Raw genomic sequence first — 20,066 nt, 5'->3', positions numbered from 1 at the left:
TTCCATGTTAACGTCTCAATTAGTCAAGTTAAAAATAATAATAAAATATACAAAAATAAGAGGCAAATATTTAAAGACAGAATCAACAAAAGATCCAGAGATAGTTTAAGTAAATATAAAACCGGTTTGGGAAAACTGTAGCACAACAGGGGTGAGTTCTGGCTGCCACGTAGAAATTATTGCCACCATGCTAAAGTAGGCGAACCTTTTCCTGCTTTATCATATTGCAGTTCGCTAAATCCTTCAGGGATTTTAAATGATAAAGTATTTTATTTATTTTTGGGGGGGTCTCACATATAAAAATCTGAAAAGTGCGGTGTGTTTTTGTATTCGGTTTCCTTTAATATTTCTAAAACAAAAACAAACAAAAAAAAAACCCTGCTCGGATGAACTGATTACATTCAGCTGTTTTGTGAATGCATCTTGTTAGAGATCATTAGTAAACAAACCTCAGCAGGTCACGAATAATCTATGTTCACACTAAATCCTAGTGATCCAAATCTGATTTTTTTTTTGCCTTTATGCCCCAATCTTATATCTGATCTTTTTACAACAATCTGAACAAAACAGATTGGATTTTAACAAATGAGGCGAGGGCACTTAAACATGTGGTCCTAAATCTTATATGCATCGAATCTTTTCAAATATGGCCAGATTGCATTGATCCGACCTGTACGCCATTGATACTCGTCAAACGTCTCTATTCTCCGTTACTGGTATGTGGAAGAGGGAAGAAAAACAATAATCGTAGCAAAGATAATGAGGCTTAAATTTTTATCGTGCTAGCCACGATTGGACAACTTTAAAATCTCAAGATATGCTTCATCATTAGTATCCATGTTTACTTTCGTAAACACTGAGCACGCCTTTTGGCTGATAAATGAAGTGACAACTGAAGTTTTTTTTATCCTGTTGGTCCACTCATGAGCTGAAGCTTCAGTGGCACAGTAAGTGGACAATAAACCTATAACAAGCAGAATAATAGTAAGGACTTAGGATGAGATGTTGATGTGTGAATCTTTAAATTGAGTAAATAAAAAAATATGTTGTGAGGCCAGCACATACATTTTGAATATGATCCTAATCATAGCCTTAGTCTTTATTATGCAACAGCTGGACCAAAGGGAAAGCAGAGAGGGTTGTTACATGAATGTGCTTGTTTTAATTTTTAACTGTGTTTATGTCACTAGGGCAACACTTTATTTATTCTTGCTTAAAGATAAAAAAACAACCTTTTCCACTGAGCCAGGCTTCAGGCGGTTTCTGAGATGATTTCGCCTGCTTTAGTAAATAATCTAAAGCAGGCTAAAGCGTGGGTGAAGTGAGCAAAGCTAGAAAATTGCTACCGTGAGCGCACCCTCCCAAAGGTAAGAAATGGTGGTAGTAGGGTCATGATGTGGGAATGCTGCTCTTCAGCAGGAATGGGGAAACTGGTAAGAGTCGATGAGGAGATGGACAGAGATGATGAGAAGTCGGAAAAGCCTTCGGACTGGGAAAGAGTTTCACCTTTCAGCTCAAAGTTCAGACCTAAATCCAATTGAGAAGAGACATTTGGAAAGTCTATTTTCACAAATAAATCTCAATCAAAGACGGAACTTCACTTTGTTTACAAAGAAGCAAAGGCAGACATTTTTGTCATTAGAAGTGTGAAGTTGGTAGAGACGTCCCAAAAACATGCAGATGTAATCCCATCAAGAAGGCAACCACCAAATGTTGCCACCAGGGGGCTAAATCCGAATGAACACCACCACGCTTCTTAGGGAAAAAAGAAAACCGTGAATCAGTTTCCCTCCGTTTCACATGAAATCCCAATAAAATAAGGAGAAAGTTGTAATTAAGGATGTGGTTACTATTGTATTGTTTATAATTACTGAAGAAAAAAAAATATGATAGGAGCTGTGGTTTATTGTTATAAACAAGAGTTTGCAAAACTTTATTACTTTTGCTAAACTATTTTTTAATGCCACCACATTATTTTTGATAAAATATTTGCTCTGTATCATCCTTCCCTAGACGTGACACAAAATGTGAAAAAGTTTGAGGAATGAATACTTTTGCATTCACGTGACGATAATTTTTAGTGCACAACAGTAAGAAAGTTTATAAATGCCTCCGTGAGGCACTGAAGATGTACAGTTTTAAAAAACACAAAGACGGTATTAGCAGTCAGTCATGAACAACAGCAGCGGTGGTTTAATTGTCTTCTAAGAACGCCCAAACAACAATCCACCAGCAGCAAATACAACAAATGTTGCAGAAAAACATCACCAAGGACATTTTTTGTTCTAAAATGACATTTCTTGCTCTCTCAGGAGCGACACCAACATCTGCTCCTTTTTGGCAGCGAAGGCCATCCTCTCTGCACAGACAATGTCAGATCGTTTTTTTTTTTCTCCCTTCAACAAAAACCTTCATCGTAATCTGCTGAGCGGCTGTTAGATAAATGAGGTATGGTGAGGAACGCAGCCAGAAAGAAGAAAGAAAGAGATTTAGAAATAAAACAGATAACAGAAAATCAGGGTGTTTTCAGAGAGAACTCGGACATACAGAGGGAGACATCGCCGACGTTTCTGACGGGATGAGTTAAGGGTCAATGAAGAGGGTGACGGCTTGGATGTGAATAATTTAGCAGCAAACACTTTAAACAAGAAACAACTTTCTCCAAAATGAACTCACAATTACTTATTCAGGTAGATATTCTGTCACAGATCATAGAATTTAACTTATTGTGAATCCTTTGGATTCTTTTATCGTGGGTCAGATTTCCTTAGTACAGCAGCAAAACGAATCATGAGATTAAAATCGATATTAGAAACTCTGTAGAGATACAGCTAAAAAAAATTATGAAAAAGTTCAATATTTCTTGTCCCTCATTTCAGAAAATGAAACTCATATTACAGACTTATCATACAAAGTCAAATATTTCCAGCCTCCATTTTTTTTATTTGCAAATTTTGATAATTATATTTATATACAGATACTCAAAAGCCAAAATTCAATGTCAAAAAAATTCAAAAGTTAAAAAAAAATACCCCTCAAAAGCTGCTGACCTTCAGATTTTAGATGAATTTCTTTTCCACCACACCTGAATCGAACGAATGGCTCATTACCAGACGTATCGAATCTATATAAGTTTTACTTTCTGAAAATATTGAAGTTTTTCATGACATTCTAATTTTTTGTGCTGTAACTGTCTCAGAATAATAGTCAAAAAAAGAAATAAACATCATATCTGTGATGGTATGTGTTAGAAAAAGTGCTGACGAATAACATAGCCGATTATGTTGAAAAAATTCAACAAACATTAAAGAAACTTCTAGAAAAATCAACTAAATGGAAGTGTGTAGACATAAACACATGTCTAATTTGAGCATATAACTGGTATTTATGCTTTTAATTCAATTCAAAAATACTTTCTTGATCCCAAAATGAAATTAAATGTTGTAACTCATATATTACAGAAATAATCAGGGTCTCGTTTAGGAGTTTTGCAGGTTGTGTGTAAGGAAGCGTTTACCACCTACTAGATTGTCTGACTGTGTTTCATGTGAACGAGTTCGATTCACTTCAGGCTACGGATACAAAACGTTGGACACACTGCAGTTCTCAGCAGATGTCTGTGGTCCGAGCGACTCCACCATTTTTCTCACTCTCAGCTTGTGGTCCTCCGTAGGAAGTGGAACGTTGCTCTGGATCTAAAAGAACGACATGATCTCAAGTTTAAAGCCAGGTGAGACCAGTGACATTAACAGACCTTTGAAGACAGAGATCCTCTTTAACTCGGAGATTCATTGAGGACAGGAAAGTTGAACTGAGCTTAGAGGACACGGCCACAGCTACAATGATCAAAGCGTGGCAATGTGCTAGAATGGCCCAGTCAAAGTTCACTTGAAAATTGATTCTTTCATATTTTTACTTAAAAATTTATTGGGAAACCACATATTTTTTTCTTTCACCATTACCCTCTTCTTGGTGTCGGTTTGTTGCTGTAACCTGAGATGATGTGGAAACGTTGTGTGGCACAAAATTGGTGTCAAACGTTTGTGCAGCAAAATGTTTTGTTTGTGCCGCTATCATTTTAAAGATATTAAGAAATGTTTCCAGAGGTCATGAAAGATCAACCAGCCCCTTCTTCAAATCAGATGAAATTGGCGTCAATCAACTCGGCTATGTTTGTGGCGGTTTGTGCAGCAAAGGTTTTTGTTTGTGCTGCTTTGGCTTTTAAGATATTAATGAAAGTTTAAAGGTCAAAAAGTCGACCAGGCCCCACACTTTTACAAAATCAAAATTACCTTTAAAGTTTTATGAATATTTTCAAAGCCAAAGCAGCACAAATATAGTCGAGTTGATTGGCACCAAATTATTTGATTTGAAGAACGTAGGGGGGGCTGGTTGACCTTTCATGACCTGTAGAAACATTTCTTAATATCTTTAAAATGATAGCATCACAAACAAAACATTTTGCAGCACAAACATTTGACACCAATTTAGTCTGATTTGAAGAAGGTGCAGGGCAACTTCACTCAGGTTCTCCACCTCCCAACATGAAGCTGATGTAACAAACTGGTTTGTGTGTTTTGTACTAGTTGATGAAAACAGAACTGAGGCTTTTAAACATCACTTGGAATAACAGGCTGCCTTCCTAAACTGTCTGCACTCATTAAATATTAAACCTTTCATAAAACAAAAACTGATTATATCATCGTAGGTTAGCAGAAATAAAAAACACTAAAACACTGCTTATATAACGGCTCTTTTTGTCCGACTCTAAAAGACGGTGATTAGAGGGGAAACGATTTTTTAAATTGCATGTTCTGGGTTTTAATCTGGTCAGATGTTCAAAAGCAAGGAAGAAAAAGAAAGGAAGATTAAAGCTACATCATATCATTTTGAGTGCGAAACAGATGGAGGAAGCAAAGGAAATCAGAGTAGAAGTAAAGGCAAGAAGGTGAAAAATCACCAAATGTATCCAACAAATGAAACAAATAGAGATTTGAGTGAAAATCTTTCAAGCGCTATCACTTTGATAAAGCCAAATGTGCTGCCAAAGACGAGGCATTTGACCAATCAAAGTGGCCCATTAGCCATATGGAAACACACACTGACTATGAGGCTCCGTAGTTTTCCAGTGAAGACTGGTAAACAACCCAGAGTTAAACTGGTAAATGTCCTCAAAGCACGCAGACACACAGGTGAATGATATGCCACGGCTCAAAGCAATCATTTGGTTCCACATCCATCATTGGTGAACACATTGTACTGTGAAGCTTAATGTGTGTCAGTTTTAACTAACGGAGATAGCAGCGGAAAACATCAAACGACCTGTGAGGGCAGAATCTGATCAATCAAAGCTTTTGGAAATATAAACATGTATTTAAAGGAACAGTACGCGAAGGCACAGACAGACTGACACATAGTTCATGACTCACTGGGGCACTGGGAGCTGCTCCAGTGAATGTGCCATCATGCCATCATTCTGTCACTCTTGTACTCTGAGCTCTTTACTGAATACCAAATGCAGTTCTGGTCATTTCTGATTCAGATTCAATCTATTCGACCTGACGCCGTCTGCGTTTTGTAACGTGCTCAAGCAATCCCAGCAGGCCTTGCTGTAAAGCTGACAAGGATGACAACCAGGACGCGTGTGTTTAGGCGGCACATTTTTAGCGAGGATAATCTGAGTGACGTGGCAAAACGACACCAACTGCGGTGGACGTTCGTGTCAGAGCCGGGATGACAACAGAGCAGAGAAACTCTAACAATATAGGAAAATGATACAATTAAATTGTTTGTGTCTACCAAAAATTAGAGTTGCGCCAATAAGATACTAATATCTCTATCGGTACCGATATTGAACAAAATTCAGTCTAATTCTATCCTTTGTGCTCTCAGTGACGCCAGGGTTTATTGTTTATTTTACATTATATTTAGATAACCTAATTGCTCTTTCTGAACCATTTAACAGAAGGTTTATTGCAGTTTATTTTTTACATGTTTGACCAAGTTAGTCAACCTGTTGTCTGAATTTCTTTATTATTTTACATTGGCTGTTTACCCCTATCTGAACAGACTGAACAAATCAAAGTTGTATTGTTTTTACATGTTTGACCAAGCGTATGAAGCTAGTGGTGCATGTGTTGTACCGGTGCAGTTATCGAATACATTTGTACAACTAACCAGTACATTTATGTCTGTATTTTAAAAAAATAAAAGAAGAAACGTTTTAAGTCATTTCAGCTCTATTTTTCTGAATCGGATCAGTACAAAAGCTCATAAATCTATATCAATATCAGAAGGTGAAAAAGTGGATAGGTGCATCCCTAATTGATTTATATTTATCCAGATTGAAATCATAAAGTGTGAGGCTTTTATGTTAACTAAAGATGCAGTGAGAAAATTGGCTAGTGACCAAAATAATGTACTTCTTGTGCATCTTCTTTTGTTTGCAACAAAATGTGCACAAAGAGCCAAACAAAGGCTCTAACTGATTTTATACAGGAAGAAAAAGGAAATGTAATTTATTCCTTTGCAAATTTGTTCAGTTTCCAGTTTAATGGCACACATCTCTATGGCAAATCGGACGCCTGCTGTGGACATAACCGCATCATTATTTTTCATAAATGTAATCATACTTCAGAAGACCCTTTTCAACATCATTTGGTTTTTTGACATGTTTGCATCGTTATCGACAGAGTTATTCTGAAAAGCTGATTACCTGCGACGCGCTGCTCAGGTAATTACCCCCCCATTGTGATAATTCGGTTTTGCAATTAGATTGCACGAACATTAACCCGTAATCACTGCCCTCAGATTAGTTTTGATCTTTCCATAAATCTGCACTCATAAATTACATGAAACACCCAGAGGCAATAAACTGTATATTTCTGCTGGCCGACGACGCGCTGCTGCTTTGAGGGGAACGTTCCACGGTGAGAAAATGGCGGTCTATAACGGTTCCACCTGTTTGGATTCTGTCAGAATCCTCACAATATTTGTGCACACGGCTCACCTGTGCAAGAAGCAACCTTAGCGCCCGTGCCGCCTCGTGGTTGAGCTCCTTTATCCCACTCCTCTCCACGGTATCAATCACACGGAGCAGGTCCGGCTCCCACAGGACCGCTGTGCTGCCGTACTGCAACAACTGCAAACAAGGCACACAATCAGAAAACCCTCCAGAAAAATAGAAATGCACAACCCTCCGCAGGCACAGCAAGAGAATGAGGTTTCGGATTGTGAAGAACTGCGTCGTCTCTGAAACATACAGGCAATCATATGTTAGTTAATATTTCATTAAATGTACATTAGGGTGGGATTTAAAAATAGTGGCCATCTTGTCTTGCATATATTACAACACAAAATGCATTAAATTAGGCTCTTGTTTTTTGTTTTGTTTTTACCACAGAACAAAGTCCTTTGAAACTGGTCATGGTTCCATGCAGCAGACTGAATGTGACACTAATTAACACCATAAGGACTAAAGGACCTAAACAATCCTGGTAGCTGGCACTTTTGCAGTGTTGTATACTATTTATTCAAGATGGTAACCATAAAAACGGTGAGTTATCTTAGCTACTGAGTCTGTGGGGCCAAAAGCATGTGTTACAGCAAGCCGTAAAATTGGCCTTTTTCTTTTATTTGCAAAAGCAGTTTTGAGTCTATTCTGTAGGATTAGCTTATATTATTCATGTTAACTTAAAAGACAAATATGGAATTCTTCTTTTGCACTTTGGTCACTCCTCAGGCCATGATTTTATTTGTATTATTCCTCCTGCGTTGCAAGGGTAACGCTCAGAAGGAACACGCCAAATGTCACGGTCAGACAGTGGAAAAGTTGGGGACTGTCCCGTCAGACTGTCAGTTCCCGAAACCACACACAAAAAAACCTTGTAAAAGCGGGACAGTATACAGACTAAAAAACTTCTGGAGTAAAAAATGACCCCGTTTCTTAAGACCGCGGAAAGGATACGTGTGCTATTTCAAGAAAGTACTTGAAAATGTTATTCGGACTTTAAATATACTGAAAACATGTTATTGCAAAAATAAAGTTTATTGGGCGTGCCGTGGTGGCGTAGGGGTCCTCGATGCGGCAGTCGCATGTTCGACTCCCGGCCGCATGTCTTCCCCCCTCTCCTTCCCCGTTTCCTGTCAGCCTACTGTCATATAAGGGACACTAGAGCCCACAAAAGACCCCCTGGAGGGGTAAAAAAAAAAATAAATCAAATAAAGTTTATAAAAATATGCAACACTGGCCACAGCTTTTAGAAAAATGTGCCGCAAAATCAGTCATTTTAGGCCGCTACAATCACAAAAAAACTTTGCAGCATCCTGGTGAGACTGCAAAGCGAACAATTAAGATGACACTTTATTTTACCAAATCAATTAAATCATGACAGAAAATCTCAGATGCATTGGTTTGTTTCAGGACTAGAGATATCTAGTAGTTCCAACTATTCTTTCCCAGCAATATCTGAATGAAACATTCAAGACTTTTTCTGTAGTTCTCTTGCATTAACCTACACAACACGAAATTCATCCTTTACTCTGGTTATGTAAACACGTTTACAATACGATACACATTAAATTTTCATGACCAGAGAAGCGTTTGTGGGAAATATCTTACAAGTGTGATGAGTCTGAGAAGAGCGGGGTGCAGAAGGCATTTCTCTCCTGAGCTGAAATTGCAGTAGAGGAGGAACTGAGACCAAGGCTGACACACTGCCTGCTTGGCTAATTAAAACAGGAGACAAACCCAAAAAAAGAGGAAAATGAAAATTCACAGTCCAACCACAGAAAACTAAAAGCCTAAAATGTTCTAAAGCATCAAAGATTGTAAAACGTGGTTGTGCTGCAGTGTTAACAACAGAAATTTTATAACTATTTCAGCTGTTTTGTACCTAAATCAGGATTCTTTCTTTTAAGGAAGCCCAGGAGGGAGCTCAGACAGTTGACCGACGTTCTCAGCAGCAACTCGTGTTTCTGAGAAGGAAAACATCCGCACGACCGTTTGAGAATCCAACAATACAGAACTAGAGAGCTGAAATTATGACTTATCTGAGAAAACTTATGTGAAATATCAACAGCTCATGTTTACAAAAAACGGTTGAGAACAAGAGGCTTCAAGTTGTTACATCGTTCGACGTGTTTTTTGGGGATTTTATGGGATTGATGGACCGATATCGAGGTAACTGTGAAGTGGAAAGAAAATGATGCAAATTATCAAAATATCTGACATAATCTGTGAATTTTTTCAGCCTTTCTGTGTTCATACTGTAAAGAACCAATTTTCGTTACAAATCTTTTGTGCTAAGTCTTAAAGACATGTCTTTCCTCCTTATTCTGCTTTGCAAAACATCTAAACCTCAGTCAAATGCATCTATGAACATTAATTTCAATGTCTTACAACAGACATCTGGACTTTGACTGTACCAACACATGAATATCCATTAATTTAAGTCACTTCTTTTTTTGATTAATCAATTAAAATCCAAATGAAATATAGTGAAGTTTGTGCCTGTATTGTGATACACTATTTAAAAAAAAGTACCAGCTATTTCTTCTAGCAATGTGGAAACAAACTGACTGGAAAATCTTTTATGAACCCAACAAAAAATATGTTTTATTACCACAGTTCTTTAAGGAAACTACAGAGGTGAGGAACGGCCGAGCTCAGCACCACTTCTTAATCACAGGACCGGTCTGGACTGATGAAAGGATTCTTCTACACAAAAGGAAACGCATAAGGGAGTCGGGAACGCTCAGTCACTGCGCTCATATGTCATCTTGACAACAGTAAGAAAGTGAGGCGACAATGACAAATTGCAAGCTGTGACGGCCTGATGTGTCTTCAGCAGTTACATTTGTCATTAGATTGCTGTGATAAGCTGTCTGGCGGATGCAGAAAGGTGCGAGTTGTTCAATCTCCTTTTCGCCAGCTCTCCTGAGAGACCGCGTTGCTGTAAAAACTCAATCGGCAGATTTTTAACAAATAGCTCAGACGGTCTTGGGTATTTAAACAGTCGTATCCTGGGAAACACAAATGTTTACTGGACAAAACAGTAGAGAGGATTTTATTCTATCCTTCAAGCAGGTAAAGCAGGGTAGCTCTTGCAAATTTTGAAAAAAATAAAATCATTTTGTTGAAGCAATACCAGTAATGTGAGCTCACTTGGGAGAAAATAAAGCAACAGATGCAGAGGGGGAAAAAAATAAATACACGCAGATGCATGCTCGCAGATGGACAGAGATGCATTCAGACAGAGAAGAGGCAACAAGATGACATGGGTGACAGTGATTGAGCAAGGTTTTAATAATGCATGCTTCTCCCACAGTACAGAAGCTGACAGGGAGCGCTGCATGGTGTCCAAAATTACAGAAGTAGGCCAGGAAGATGGAGCTATAACCTAAGCTACAGTCAGAGAGGGAGAGAGACAGGAGTCAACGGGTCGGGCAGAAGGAGACGAGAGTCAGTGAAGGGAAAGGGACTGGAGCAAATCCTTCAGCAAACATGAACGGAGGGAGAAGAGAGGAGCTGTGGCGCTTTCCTTCTGCAGCTGAACCAAAGAACCAAGAGTAAAGAGAGCAAAATAGCAGAGGAGTGGTTTGGGAACTGTTACTCATATCAGCTGCAGAGCAGCAGACCAAAGAGCACTGAACCATCGCGCTACCGCTTTTATTTATTTATTTATTTTTTTACACAAAGGGGAGATAAGGAGCCAAAGGTTGGTGCGGTGCAGCACAGACACAGTATTACACATACAGGCCTTGCAAAAGTATTTGTAGTGCTTAAAAATCTAAAGACTGTGATGTGCATTTATAGCTTCTATCATCTTTGCATTCCTAGAGACACAGTCTTCGCTTCAAAATAGCCGTGTAGTTTTTGTGAACAAATCTCATCACCAATTCAGAAATAGATAGAAATATTTTCAACTTCTGCTGATCCTTTTAAAAACAGAAGCAGGGTTTCCCACAGAAAACTTGCTAAGCCTGGCGGTAGGAGCGCTAGGGCTGTCATCCTGCAGCTCACCGTGTTTTTGAGTTAATTTTTTTTTAAAGTAGACAGAAAATTTGAATATATGACCATGTAATTATGTCTTATTGGAAGATATTCTTAGCAATACCTAAACTCCAACTGTAAAGTCTTAAAAAGGGCAAAAAAAAAACCCCAGTTGTTTCATCCTAATTAAAGTGTCCAAAATTTGTTGATTATTTATCCATGACTTATGATTTTATCTGCTGAACTTCTTAGCACATAGAACTTGAAAAAAAAAAACCTTGAAAAATAATCTTTTTTCAACCAATCAATGTTTCTTAAAACGACTTGTTCATCACCGTTTCTGATTTTAGACACATTTCTAAACAATGGAGACGGTTATTGATGCTTATTTTTCCTCTTGCCTAAACTACAGTAACACACTTATCACTTGGATCAAATTCAACGGGTCCTAAGCTATTAACAAGCTCATTATTTCCATCATTTAATTTGCCCTTTGTCTTTTTATTAATGTTTTAATTTAATCATGTTTTCTGTGAAGCACTTCAGGTTCCTAATCTATGAAAGGTGCAAAATAAATAAACTTACAACATACTAGAACGTTGGTATGCAAAGTGTGACACTTTCAATTTCAATGACTAACTTTTACAGTTTGATATTCATGCAGCCCACGCTGACATTGCATTGCAATGATGATATATCCAAGACATATTGTACAGCTCTGTACTAGGAGACAGAAGGTCATATTTAGTGTTGGCATGAACAACTTGCATATAGAATTTGAATTACAGCTTAATAATAGCGTTCAAGCACTCCTTTGCGATTGTGATATTGCTAACATGAATATTGCAAGTATGAATGTGATTCCATATGTTGTGCAGCACCTGCATAAGAAGACCGCTGAGAGTGATTAGGAGGCACTGGGCCCCCGTCGAGCCAAGTGGGTACAGCGCTCCATCTTCAGGCTCCAGAGGCCGGGGCCCGACTAGTGCAGGGCCGGTGCTCAGACACACCACTGGTGACGCCAGGTCAGCATCAAGCAAAGCCTGCAGCATCCGAAGGTAGCTGACTACAGAGGAAAATGAGAAAGTGGTAAGATAAAAAGAAAAGAAAAATGGCGCATTTCAATAAATTATTTTAGCAGTTTAATTTAGAAAGTAAAACTCATGCATTGTTTATAGATTAATGGATATGGCTTACAGCGGATGGAAAGTACCTCCATGTACTGTTCAGTGTATGCATTCAAGACTTGGCTGGGGCTCCTTTTGCATGAATTACTGCATCAGTGCAGTATTCTTATATAGTCTCTGTTTTAGAAGTGGGTAAACATATTTGGAGGCCATGAACCTCCTCGGTAATCGTATCGTTTATCATTTATTGTGAAAAACGACTGATAAAAATTTCGATTTATTGTTGCATGAATAAATTTCATCTAATGATGTTAAATAAATTTAAAAAACTGACAGTATTGCCAGAAATTTTATTTTTACCATTTCATTCACTGTTTGTTCCAGAAGATCTGATGAATAAACTGATGAACAAAGACAAGGCAGATATGAAGAGAAAACAGCAAACATAAGTTGTAAAAGCGCAGAGTGGTACATGACTGACTGGAGGGTTGGAAAAACGTAACAGCAGCAGGAACTGAGGCAGAGTGGAAACAAGTAAAGGCAAATCAAAGCAATTTTTGAACGGATATGTGTAGGAGAGCTCAGGCAACGAGTTGAAGATGTCTGAGTGCAGAGAGAGAAAGAGAGAGAGGGTCTAAGGAGCAATAACCAAATCTTCAGGAGAATAAAGAGCATAAAAAGCCCAAAAACTGCTACTAAAAGAGAAGAATCCAAACTAAAAGGGTCCAAACATCTGAAACACACTGACGCCATGAACACCCAGATCTACTGTAATCGCCCTGAGGAAGGAGCCCTAATTAGTGCGCACAAAAGAGGAAACTAAGACAGAGATTCAAAAAAGCAGTGCTGGAACGGCAAACATTGGGGAGCTAAAAACTGAGAGAGTGAGACAAAGAGGAGGCTGAGCGAGCGGAGAGGGAGGGGAAGAGAGATCGGTGCGCAGAAGGAGGGAGCCAATAAATCACAGTGACCCTGACAGGCTACTTATTCAGCTGACAGACAGAGACACAGGAGCAGCAGGGATGATCCGTCTACGAGCGCTACAGTAGTTTGTGGGACATTTAATATGATGAGTGAGTGTGAAACGCAAGCATGGGGTTAGGAGACTCCGCTAAAGATGAAGCTTTGACAGGAAGTTTGCAGAACTTTATGTAAACTGGAGGCAAGAGAGCCAGATTAGCATCCTGTGATTCACGCAGTATGTAAAAAAGCTTCATACTCTGGGAGAACTTGTGGTAACCAGACTGTATGGGAAAACATTAAAGTGTGTGTCATTAGCTGTGTCTCCATTACAAATGTGCACAAAACATTCTCGACATTCTGCTAAGGTTGAAAAACACACATTTTCATTTAAAAAGAGATTAAATTGAAATCACACGTGAATAAGCTGTTCGTGTGAAAAGGTCTGAAGAAATCAGCATGTTGCTGCTGTATGCAAACTGGTGTGATGAGAAAAAAATAAGTTTCCATTGCACCAATTTTGATGCCGATGGAAAAACTACATCATCATAGCGCAGTTTTCTTTTTCTTGTTAATCGAAAAACCTGAATTTGGCTCGCCTCGATCTAGTGAATTTATTTTTGTAATTACAATTTGTGTAATTTCAAAATCAATTGAAACGCAGCTGGTGAGTGGCAGGTTGCAGACATGAACAGAGACAAAACAAAAACAAAAACACGAGTCAATCAAAAATGAATAAATTCTCCAGAAAATCACACTTAGATAAACCCTTTTTTCTGCAAGCACTAGTCTTAAAACATTAAAAACATTGTCGTTACCCAGCAAGAGATTGTCTGTGTTTCGTTTTTGGCAAAACAGTCGGTGCACAGCCGTGTCCAGACTCCAAATTACACTCTTATGAACCTTACAAAAGAGATAAATATGAGAGAGAGGAAAAATGGAACAAAATGTAAGTGTGAGGCAATCAGAGAGTTAAGGTTAAAATCGTCATATTCAAGAATGTATTACACCTCCATTGTGAACAGAATAAAGCAGAGCAGATTTGCAGTGTGATACATATCAAATGAATGCAATTGTTCCCTATTCCACAGCCACAGACGGCTCTTTAGTCACTTTAGCTGAGTGTTGTGTGTCTCGCCCTTGACTATTTCTGTTTTGTGTGAAGTTCAGCCCCGGAGTTGTGATAAGAGCCAGGCTGAGTCGAGCGGCGGTATGTACCTGAGTGGAGTGAACGCGCTGCAAGGTAATGAGGGAGGATAGGAGAAGATGGCTGCAGCACAGCAGAGCCAAAGGAGGACAGGAGGACGGAAGGGGGGACGGAGTGGAGGAGGAAGGCGAGGAGGAGGAGGAAGAGACGACTGTCTGCAGCTGGTCCATCAGCCCACCGTTGGAGAGCAACATGGAGACCGCTGGAACGAAGACCATTCATGGGATTTGTTATTTTATGTTATGCAGCTGCATACAGAGGTCATGTTAACTGAATATTTTTCAGTTTGTGGCCTTTTGTACTGATGGAAAAGAAAACCCATCACAAATCATTCTTTAATTTTCCCAAAGTAGAGCAATGGGGATTTTGCGATAAGACGTTTAATCCCCAAGAACATGAATAAAAACCAACAGGCCACCTGTTTGGGCCATTTGGGCACCAGAGTCATAAGTAGAGACTTTTTAGGACAATCTTTTGATTTCATTGCTCGCTTGACAAATTCTATGGCACCAATTTCACACAGCCAGACCAGCAGGGCCTTTTTCTTTGTTGTGCACTGAAAGCAAATCTAAAAGCATAATCACGGCTCCTTCATGCCATTCCAGGCTCAAGCTTAGTTCCCGGTCATTTTTAGCCATTTTTACAGAGTAAAGACGAGTAAAGACAAACCTTCACTTTCAATTTATTGCAGATATTCCTACAATGTAACCTCTCTCCAACTTCAAACTACAAGATAGCAATAAGATTTCAATCTACGAACGGTGGAAAAAGGTGATAAATTTTCTTTGGCTCCAGATGAGGCGATGCAGTGATCATTTCTAATGTCAGCCACACATGGCTGTGAGGGGAGAGTTATGTAATGCAAAAAAAATACAGCTTTGAGAACAGTGAAGAATCATTTTTTTTGTATATCAGCAGATTTTTTTTTCACCTTCTATATTAAATGTGAACATTCCAAGATGAGAAAAGAAATACCTAGAATGAAATTAATGCAGATCTGAAAGGAAAGTTGTGCCTTTGTAGGCTGATCTTGACCTTCAGTACATTTTGTCTGATTGGGCGATACTTACATATGAAACTGATCATATCTACCTCTGCAAAGGTCTAAAACTCAGCCACTGTTCCCATCAGGTCACGGCTACATGTATGTGGTCAACAATAGTCACCCCACTGTTGCCAACTTAGCAACTTTTCATTGTGTTGTGAGATCAATGATTGAAGGTGTATTGTGACCTTATGGCTGTCATGGTGGATTGTTGAAGTGGACCCAAATGCAGCAGGTGACAGACAAAGTATAGTTGAGAATACTTAATAAAACAAAAACCAGAAACCAACTTACAAAAAGGAACATCCAGAGAAGTACAAAAAAAAAAAAATCAGACACGAGGAGATCACAGAGGACCATGAGGAGTAGTGAAGTAAAGAAAGTAACGAGATGAACAGGCAAGAGGAGCATGAATAATGAGAAGGTTGTGAGCTTGACAAAAGACCTGGGCTGATGAGCTAATTAATTGCAGGTGTGAGCAGCAAAAGTAGGAGCCAGGCTGAGGAGGGGGAAAGAGAAAGTGACACAGGAGAGCGAGGGAGAGAATACGGGGAAATAGGAATTAATTCTAACACTAAAGAATAATTAGACTAAAGAAACATGATAAACTAGAATAACTAGAAACAAGGAACATAACTAGAATCACTACAGAAGAACAGCTGTGGAAAACAGGGCAAACTAAATAGAAAAACCTAAGGGACCCCAAAAAAGACAAAAATCCAAAACCAAACTCAAACAACCCCAGATCCCAACAATAACACCGGTCAAGCTCAGAATCGGCAGGTCAGACTTTTTAAAGATTATGACTGGCCAAAAAAAACTGTAATCTGTTAATCCCTACTATGTGGATCTTAATAATAGGACAAATTTTGAAAACTAAAATGCTTAACATAATACAGTGGTTTAAAAACATAACAGTAGCAATTTGTACAATTACTGCTGAAAGAAAACACACTGATTGATGTAATAATGGTATTGTTTTCTGTAGGGATGCACAATATGCAACTTTTGGTTGATATCCGATATGCGGATATACTAAAACTCATTTGGCCAATAACTGATACCAATACCGATATTTATCCAGAGCTTGTAGAATGGACTCCTGGTGAGGTTTTTAACTGTTCTCTCGCTTTTCCTTTTGGCCACCATAAACTCATCGCATGATCGGAATGGTGCTTCTTGAGATGGTTAATTAGGTTCGAAGTGTTGGAGGACGTCGTTGTTGTTCCTCCTTGCATCAGTGATGCTGAGCTTTCATTGCAAATAGCAGTTCTGCTGTCAGCTTCTGACACTTTAAAAAAAACTTCCACACTGCTGACATTTCCACCTGGACACTTAGTCAAGACGTTGTGCTGTGCTGCAGTCTTCATTGTCACTGGTTTGCCATATAAAAACACTATTTCTACTGGTTATTTTCACGGAATGGCAGATATTAAATAAAATTTTACATCTAATATTGATCGATACCGATACCATGCCGATAATAATGTGCATCCCTAGTTATCTGAACTATTTTCTTATTGTTATTTTGATGCCCCTGTACAATGAACCATTTTATAGTTCTGTCCTTTATAAACTGTAACAAGCTGATTGTAGAAGGCTCGTTGAGCTAAGAGTAATTTCAAAATAGTGTTACGTTAACGGAGAGAGAGAGAGAGAGCAGTTTCTCTAAAATAAAAGAGGTTACTCCTGCTGTTTTTCTGAGATGTCATCAATAGGACTTTGAATCCTTGGAAAGTTATGATGACATCTTTTTGCAGCCCTTTGCAGCGTACATTGCTACGATCAGCTGACCCATTCTTAGTTTTTTACATCGCCTAGGCTTATCAAAAATGATGCCGCAGCAAATCTGGGCTGTAGTCATAGAAAACATGGCCCAGCAGTAAAGTGGTGTGTGTATGGGTTAGCTTCATCCTGGCAGAAGATTTCCATTTCACAAACAGGAATCTGGTAGGATCCCCGCGTGCCGCACCATCGGCTCAAACACTCAGTGGCCTCAGGCTGAAACAACTGAACTCACCACACATGAAGCAGCAGCAGAGAGAGAAAACAGACAGGCTGCAGCAGCAGAAGCACTAATACAGAAAAATACTACTGGCATAATAAGACTTTCCCTCCCATCTGAATCCCTGCTCTCTTGCTGCCAAGCGCCACCTTATTAACCACAACGCAGCTCATTGCTGACCTCTGCTGAGTTTTTTCTTTTCCATGGGGGCATGAGCAGGAAGATTCAACTTGTGTCACATCAAATGGTGTGTGTGTGTGGAATTTTGTTCAGATATTTGTTTTGTCTTGGATTTCAGTGAAGACATTTTTTTTATTTGGGTTGTTTGGATTCCTGTGCGAGTCTGAGCAGAGAACAAAACTGCAAACAAAGTTTTGAAGTTCATCTGCAAATCAAATAAAAACAAAAAAAATATTCAGAGCTGAGGCACTAATTACTTTTTGTCTGACTGAGTTTTGGGAAATTGCTAACAAAATGTTTTTGTTCCATAATCATCATGCAGCGATTGATGATAATCCAAAAAGCTTGTTTTGACTAATTTGATGTTTATTTCTGCTGGACCGTTTGTCAGAAAGGGTTAGGATTTAGAATATGCCGCATAAAAAATAAAAAAAAAACACCCAAATTTTTTATTTTTGTTCAATAATGCATGAGCCGAATCAAATTGTGGTATGTAAATTTTCAGTTTATCTGTTTTTGGGAGATAAGCCACATTTTTATTTATTCATTTAAATTTTAAATAGGAGCTTTTTTTCAGTTCCTGTGGAATGCCAGAAATTAATCAACATGATTCTGTGTGAGCAAGTAAATTTGTTCTTGCTGTTCATGACAAGTAGAGATCGGCAGGTTTTGGTGCAATTTTATCAACATCACTCTGGATAACTAGCAAAAGAAAAAGAAGAAAAAGTCAGTATCAGAGTTAGGGATGCATGTAACACGGGGAAAAAAAGCATTTTCACCATTTAGTCTTTTGTAACATTTGTGTCTAATGCAGGCATGTAATGCAGTAAGAGTTTATCAATCATATAGCAACATGTTTGATAAGTTAAATAATAATTTAAACATTTCTGTATATAGTGTCATTTCTTTATTGATCCTATGTAATGTTGTGAAAACACAATTTTTGGTTTTCATTATCTGGAAGCTATAGTCATCAAAATGACAAGCAATAAAGTATTTAACGTTTAAGGAATCTATATAATAAATGGGATCTGAAATGAGTGAAAGCAAAATTTGAAATTTTTCTCATTTTTCACATTTTCTGAGGTGTAATAATGAAATGATGAAACCCTATCAGACAGATGGCAGAGAAATTTATTAAGTAGAGTTTAGACTCTTGATATGAAAATTAAAACTAGGAAAAAAGCCTTAACATTTCATAACTTTGAATTAAAACCATGCTGGACATTAAGCTTCAAAATGCAAGATGAAGAAACAAGAGCAAAAAAAACAGCAGGGCGATTAATTTATTGAAACCCATACTTGATCAACCATTAAACAAAACAAAAAACAAACAAAAAAATATATATATATAGAATTTAAAGCGTTAAAAAAGGACTCAGTAGTTGCTGTACTGCAATAAGAATAAACTAATTACTATGTATTATGCATTCATGGTCTACACCTGTAATATATTCAGTGACATTTGTTTAATGCAGCATGAAAAGTTTTATAAGGTAAAAAGGTGGTAATGTGGTCTGGGTTTTAAACTATAACTAAGTTTTACTATCAAACAGCAGGAACTGACCAGAAGCAACTTTTTTGTTGCTTAGAAGAGAAAAAATATAGAATTGTATTTTTTGTTATCTGTGGTCTTTGTTTGCTGTGAGCCCAAAACAGAAAAGCAGTGAGACTTTTTAATTATTTTTTCATTTATCACAAGTCATAGCTTAAATTGCAACATTTACTAACATTGCTACATCACTTTTACATTCCACAACAACCCCTTGAATCAGCTAAGAAGATTAAAATGATTCAGTGCAACAATCCTTCCGTGTTTAAAGACATAAAGTCTTTTTTCCACATTCCCATCGGGGATTCACGACAGTGTGAATCCCTAACGAGTATAATGCCATAATTTATCTACGCTATTTTTTTTCTCTTGCTGCTATTTCGTTTTTGGAGCTCTAATTATTGACCTTGTTAGACGCCACCAGTACCGAACGCGAATAATTCCTTCCTCAGTCTTAACGTTTTGATCAGGGGTAAAAAAAAAAACAGGCAGCGCTTTTAAATGATGCGATTTCAAAACAGCAAAAGAAATAAATGGGAGCCGACTCAAACAGAAAGGTGCCTCACCTCGGTCACTGCTGTGTGCTGGGGACAGACTCAGGCAGCACTGCAAGAAGTTGAAGGCAGGCAGCAGGCTCTCTGTGTTGGTAGGCTTCAGCATCCCAGCGAGGCTACTCACTGACACAAACACACACACACACGCACACACACACGCACACACACACGCACACACACACACACACACACGCACATCAACAAAATTAATTAAGTTCTTATAGGCCGAGTAGCTTAATGAGTGTGTTAATCCTCTGTAACAAAATCTGCAATTTTAAATGTAATCATATTTGTTACACAAACACAATAATCAAATACATGTCAATGAAAATTAAAAACAATAAAACACACCATGTGTAACATACTTTGTGGCAAAGAGGGCCGTGTTAGCACCAGTGTTTAAAAACTGACTCTACCCCTTTGGTCACATTTTGTCATGCGAC

At 38.3% G+C, this 20,066-nt stretch overlaps 1 protein-coding gene across 1 annotated transcript in view; it reads right to left on the bottom strand.

Annotated features, from left to right (window-relative positions):
• Positions 1–2,160: 2,160 nt before the first annotated feature.
• The window catches only part of mei1 (meiotic double-stranded break formation protein 1), a 34,951-nt gene continuing 17,045 nt past the window's right edge, over positions 2,161–20,066 (bottom strand). Inside the window, exons 8-16 of the mRNA XM_023349232.1 lie at positions 19,636–19,746; positions 14,299–14,489; positions 13,899–13,983; positions 11,875–12,059; positions 8,895–8,976; positions 8,621–8,727; positions 7,010–7,141; positions 3,583–3,695; positions 2,161–2,570 (exon numbers count right to left, since the gene is read on the bottom strand). Coding sequence (XP_023205000.1) covers positions 2,516–2,570; positions 3,583–3,695; positions 7,010–7,141; positions 8,621–8,727; positions 8,895–8,976; positions 11,875–12,059; positions 13,899–13,983; positions 14,299–14,489; positions 19,636–19,746 — 1,061 coding nt within the window. The 3' untranslated portion in view covers positions 2,161–2,515. The remainder of the gene's footprint in view (positions 2,571–3,582; positions 3,696–7,009; positions 7,142–8,620; positions 8,728–8,894; positions 8,977–11,874; positions 12,060–13,898; positions 13,984–14,298; positions 14,490–19,635; positions 19,747–20,066) is intronic.

This window comes from Xiphophorus maculatus, chromosome 16 (genome assembly GCF_002775205.1).
Source record: "Xiphophorus maculatus strain JP 163 A chromosome 16, X_maculatus-5.0-male, whole genome shotgun sequence".
NCBI lineage: Eukaryota > Metazoa > Chordata > Actinopteri > Cyprinodontiformes > Poeciliidae > Xiphophorus > Xiphophorus maculatus.
Note: the sequence above shows the minus strand (reverse complement) of the source record. Positions and strands in the feature narration are given on the sequence as shown.